Raw genomic sequence first — 6,021 nt, 5'->3', positions numbered from 1 at the left:
ATTTATTTTATTTTGTTAGTCTGTTTGGTTTTCTTCTCTGTCTCCCCCTTTTAGACTGCGAGCCCACTGTTGGGTAGGGACTGTCTCTATATGTTGCCAATTTGTACTTCCCAAGTGCTTAGTACAGTGCTCTGCACATAGTAAGCGCTCAATAAATACGATTGATGATGATGATGACTTGATCTATGCCCTCCTTTCTTGCCACTTCCCCTTGCCCTGCCCTGCCTCCCCACCCGTGCGCGCTCAACCAGGTGGATTGGATTGAAACGCGTAGACTGCGAGCCCGCTGTTGAGTAGGGACTGTCTGTATAGGTTGCCAACTTGGACTTCCCAAGCGCTTAGTACAGTGCTCTGCACGCAGTAAGCGCTCAATCAATACGATTGAGTGATTGCAGACCCCGACGCAGACCTCGGAATAGATGGAGACGCCGCTCTTGCTGTTTTAAGTTGATGCTGGAGGGAGGCGGGCCGAGACCTCAGAAATTAACACGTTTCTTCCCCTCAGGGTGCCTCGTTGGAGCACTGGGCCCGACATTCCGGATGGAGCGAAGGACAGAACTGTGGATCCCTGAGGAGAGAGGTGCTCACTTCATCATCATCATCAATCGTATTTATAATAATAATAATGGCATTTATTAAGCGCTTACTATGTGCAAAGCACTGTTCTAAGCACTGGGGAGGTTACACGGTGATCAGGTTGTCCCACGTGGGGCTCACAGTCTTAATCCCCATTTTACAGTTGAGGTAACTGAGGCACAGAGAAGTTAAGTGACTTGCCCAAAGTCACACAGCTGACAATTGGTGGAGGCGGGGTTTGAACCCATGACCTCTGACTCCAAAGCCCGTGCTCTTTTCCAGTGAGCCACGCTGCTTCCCAAGCGCATTTATTGAGCGCTTACTATGTGCAGAGCACTGGACTAAGCGCTTGGGAAGTACAAATTGGCAACATCTAGAGACAGTCCCTACCCAACAGTGGGCTCACAGTCTAAAAGGGGAAGACAGAGAACCAAACCAAACCAGACTAACAAAATAAAATAAATAGAATAGATATGTACAAGTACAATAAATAAATAGAGTAATAAATATGTACAAACATATATACATATATACAGGTTCACAGTCTAAAAGGGGGAGACAGAGAACAAAACCAAACATACTAGCAAAATCAAATAAATAGAATAGATATGTACAAGTATCATCATTTAGGTGATGCTTCTGATCGGCCCCACGACGGGCTGCAGTTCTGTACCATTCGGGGCGTAGCTATCCTGGCCCCGTTATCCCCGTTATTCCCGTTATCCTTGGGCTTTCCCAGTTCCGACTAGTCGCTGCCTCTTGACTTTCTCTGTGCCTCAGTTTCCTCATCTGTAAAGCGGGGATGAAAACCGCGAGCCCCTGGTGGGACACGGACTCTGCCCGACCTAATCAGCTTGTATCTATCCCAGCATTTAGTACAGTGTCTGGAACATAATAAGCACTTAACAGAATACTAAAAACAGAAGATAAAAGGGGCTCGTAATCTAGAAGGGGGTGGACATTAAAATAAATAAATTAAATAAATCACAGATATATACATAAAGTGCTGTGGTGAGTGCTTAACAAATACTAAAAAAAAAAACAACAAAAAAACCCGAGCTCACAGTCCAAAGGGGAACAGACATTAAAATAAATAAATGAATAAATAAAATTACAGATATATACAGAAGGGCTGTGGTGCTGAGGGAGGGGGTGAATAAAGGGTGCAAATCCAAGTGCGAGGATGATGCAGAAGGGAGTGGGAGGTGTAGAAATGAGGCCTTAGGGAAGGCCTCCTGGAGGAGATGTACTTTTTAATAAGACTTTGAAGGTGGGCAGAGCGATCGTCGGTTGGATTTGAAAAGGGAGGGCATTCCAGGCCAGAGGCAGGATGTAGGCAAGAGGTCGGTAGTGAAATAGGCCTAGAGCTATCATCATCAATCGTATTTATTGAGCGCTTACTATGTGCAGAGCACTGTACTAAGCGCTTGGGAAGTACACATTGGCAACATATAGAGACAGTCCCTACCCAACAGTGGGCTCACAGTCTAAAAGGGGGAGACAGAGAACAAAACCGAACATACTAACAAAATAAAATAAATAGAATAGATATGTACAAATAAAATAAATAGAGTAATAAATATGTACAAACATATATACATATATACAGGTGCTGTGGGGAAGGGAAGGAGGTAAGATGGGGGATGGAGAGGGGGACGAGGGGGAGAGAACAAAGCTTGAACAATGCTTGAACAGTGCAAGAAACATAATAATCACTTAACAAATACCGTAAAATGAAAAAAAAAATGCTCCCTAGAAGAAACCAGGGCCCCTTCTGGGCTTTGAATGGTGCTATCAGGGGAAGCAGTGTGGCTCGGTGGAAAGAGAACAGGCTTTGGAGTCAGAGGTCACGGGTTCAGATTCCAGCTCCGCCACTTCTCAGCTGTGTGACTTTGGGCAAGCCACTTGACCTCTCTGTGTCTCAGTGATCTCCTCTGCTAAATGGGGATGAGGACCGTGAGCCCCCCGTGGGACAACCTGATCACCTTGTAACCTCCCCAGTGCTTAGAACAGTGCTTTGCACATAGTAAGCGCTTAATAAATGCCATCATTATTATTACGGGAAGCAGTTCTTTCCCTGGGAGGTAGGAGATGGAGGAAGAAGTACCGGCCCTACTCTCCCTTCCCGATGCTCAGCCCCCGCCGCGATGCCCCTTAGATAAGCGGTCTCTGCCCTCGCATGGGACGACACCCAGTGAAGGACTGTCCGTCTGTCTTCCCGCAGGATCCGGGAGCGAAAGGGAGGAGAAAGGACCCATGAAGAAGGGGCCCGAAGATCCCTGCTCGGGGTCGAGTTGTCCTCGGAAGGCCCTCCCCGGCATCCCGAGGAGCTTCAAGAGGTGCCTTCGGGACAGGCGGAAAATATCCCAGAGGAGGCCTTGGAGCGGCGGGAGAAGCAGCCCCGTCCCCCGCCCGTCCCCCAGGCTTCCGCGGTGTGGGGCACGCCGTATCAGTGTGCCGACTGCGGGAAGAGATTCTGCCTGAGGTCCAATTTCCTGACCCACCGGCAGACCCACGCGGGAGAGAGGCGCGCCAACGGCCTCGCCGGCGGGGCCGGCTCCCGCGACCGCGCCAGCCTGGCGGCCCACCGGGAAACCCACGGCCGAGACCGGGCGCGCCCCTGCCCCAAACGTGGGAAAGGCTTCGGCGACGCCGCAAACCTCCACGCCCACCTGAGGGTCCACGGCGGGGAGAATCAATCAATCAATCAGTCGTATTTATTGAGCGCTTACTATGTGCAGAGCACTGTACTAAGCGCTTGGGAAGTACAAATTGGCATCACATAGAGACAGTCCCCACCCAACAGTGGGCTCACAGTCTAAAAGGGGGAGACAGAGAACAGAACCAAACATACCAACAAAATAAAATAAATAGGATAGAAATGTACAAGTAAAATAAATAAATAGAGTAATAAATATGTACAACCATATATACATATATACAGGTGCTGTGGGGAAGGGAAGGAGGTAAGACGGGGGGATGGAGAGGGGGACGAGGGGGAGAGGAAAGAAGGGGCTCAGTCTGGGAAGGCCTCCTGGAGGAGGTGAGCTCTCAGCAGGGCCTTGAAGGGAGGAAGAGAGCGAGCTTGGCGGATGGGCAGAGGGATTGGGGGCATTCCAGGCCCGGGGGAGGACGTGGGCCGGGGGTCGACGGCGGGACAGGCGAGAGCGAGGTACAGTGAGGAGATTAGTGGTGGAGGAGCGGAGGGTGCGGGCTGGGCTGGAGAAGGACAGAAGGGAGGGGAGGTAGGAGGGGGCGAGGGGATGGATGGACAGCCTGGAAGCCCAGGGTGAGGAGTTTCTGCCTGATGCGCAGATTGAGCGGTAGCCATTGGAGGTTTTTGAGGAGGGGAGTAATATGTCCAGAGAAGCCCTACCGGTGCCCCGTCTGCGGGCGGGGCTTCGGCCAGAGCTCCGGCCTCACCCGCCACCGGAGGACCCACACGGGCGAGAAGCCCTCCGGCTGCCCCGAGTGCGGGAAGGGGCTCGGACAGAGCTCAGACCTCGCGGAGCACCGCCGCACCCACACGGGCGAGAGGCCGGACGCCTGCGGGGACTGCGGGCGGAGCTTCGCCCGGCCTTCCAACCTCGTGGACCACCGCCGCGCCCACGGGCCCAAGCGGCCCTTCCGCTGCCTCGAGTGCGGGAAGGGCTTTCAGCGGAGCGCCAGCCTGAGCCGCCACCGGAAAACCCACACGGGAGAGAAGCCGTACAAGTGCCCGGAGTGCGGGAACGGCTTCAGCCAGAGCTCCAACCTCCTCACCCACCAGCGGAGCCACACCCCGGAGAAGCCGTACGGGTGCCCCGAATGCGGCAGGAGCTTCAACCGGGCTTCCAACCTCCTCCAGCACCGCCAAACCCACGCGCCCGACAGACCCTATAGATGCCCCCGCTGTGACAAGGCCTTTAGTCGCAGCTCAAACCTCCTGATCCACCAGGGCGTTCACACGGGGGACAGACCCTACAGGTGTCCCCACTGCGGGAAAGGTTTCGGGTCCGGCTCCAACCTGATCCAGCATCTGGAAACCCACCCCGACGGAAAAGCTTAAAAGGAACGGTGGCGGGGGGGAAATTCCGTACCTCGAGGCTGTGTTGTGGCAAAATGTATCAACAGCGTCCTTTGGGATTGGGAAGTCCATGCCCGGGGCAGTCCCGGTTACTGGGGGAGGGAAGAGGGTTCACTCGGGATGACGACGGAGAAGTGACTTCAACTTCAGCGGAGAAAGGGCCGGAAAACTTGGTGGAAGAGGGGGGACTTTGGGGAGTTGAAAATTTTTCCCGCTTTCCTCTTCCATCTTCTTTATCGCTGTATCTTTCTTCATCCTTTCTTATTTTATCAAGCCCCCCCTCCTCCTTCAGCAGATCGGGTCAATCAAATTTACTGAGCGCTTTGTGTGTGTGCAGCACTGAACTGAGCACTTGGGAGAGTACAATAGAACATATTCCCTGCCCACAGTGAGCTTCCAGTCCAAAGGGAGCGTCCAGTCTAGAATCCCCCAAGTGTAACCCCCCAGTTAACCATTTCCTGTCCATCTGCCATGGCCCCGGCCTTGGCCCTGAGGTCTGGAGGGGAGTCAAAAGTGGGATTGGACTCTGGGACTCCAGAAGTAAGAGTGGGGATTGGAGAATTGTAGGATGGCTGAATTTGGGGCCGTTGCCAGTGGTCTGGGATACCCTTCCCCCAGGAGCCTCGTGGGAGTGGGACAGACTGGATTATGCGGGCCCCATCGTTCATTCAATCATATTGAGCGCTTACGGTGCACAGAGCACTGTACTAAGCGCTTGGGAAGTACAAGTCGGCAACATAGACGGTCCCTTCCCAACAACAGGCTGACAGTCTGGAATAAATTTGGGGAAATACGGGATTATAGTCCCAGGCTTGGATCAGCAGCCACATAAGAGTCAATCATATTTATGGAGCACTTACCGTGTTCCGAGTGGTTGGGAGAGTACAGTGTAACGGAGTTGGTAGACGTATTCCCGGCCCACGACGAACGCACCAGGTCCCAGATCCCTAGTGTTTCCCGGGACGAATGGCCTCTCTTATGGGCTTTCAGTCCCACACTGGCCCAATCTGCCCCTAGAAGGTGACAGGTTAAAAAGTCAAGATAGGGTGTGGACAACACCCAATATTTTCTTCTCGAATTGAAAAACGTAATGGCTACTGCAGAACCAAGCCAGATCAGGGCACCACCCGCAGTTTCCAGGAATTGGGAGGGGGGGTGGAGGATAAGGAATGGGATGAGGATGAAAAGGGAACCAAACAGTGAGAATAAATGGGTCTGAGTGCAGAAGGTAGTTTAGGGTTGGATCCCTGAACCTCCCCCCTTTAGATGCTAACATCCTTTTAGACTGCGAGCCCACTGTTGGGTAGGGACTGTCTCTATATGTTGCCAATTTGTACTTCCCAAGCGCTTAGTACAGTGCTCTGCACACAGTAAGCGCT

The 6,021-nt window shown here is 52.7% G+C and overlaps 1 protein-coding gene across 1 annotated transcript; it reads left to right on the top strand.

Moving 5' to 3' along the window:
* Positions 1-3,931: 3,931 nt before the first annotated feature.
* LOC119934769 (zinc finger protein 239-like) lies at positions 3,932-4,624 on the top strand (the record flags this gene model as incomplete). The annotated part of the gene is made up of 1 exon (XM_038754311.1): positions 3,932-4,624. A coding segment is annotated over one exon (693 nt), but the record flags the coding sequence as incomplete, so codon positions are not given.
* Positions 4,625-6,021: the final 1,397 nt, after the last annotated feature.

This window comes from Tachyglossus aculeatus, chromosome 11 (assembly GCF_015852505.1).
Source record: "Tachyglossus aculeatus isolate mTacAcu1 chromosome 11, mTacAcu1.pri, whole genome shotgun sequence".
In the NCBI taxonomy this organism is placed as follows: Eukaryota; Metazoa; Chordata; class Mammalia; order Monotremata; family Tachyglossidae; genus Tachyglossus; species Tachyglossus aculeatus.
This window is presented reverse-complemented; position numbering and strand designations above follow the sequence as displayed.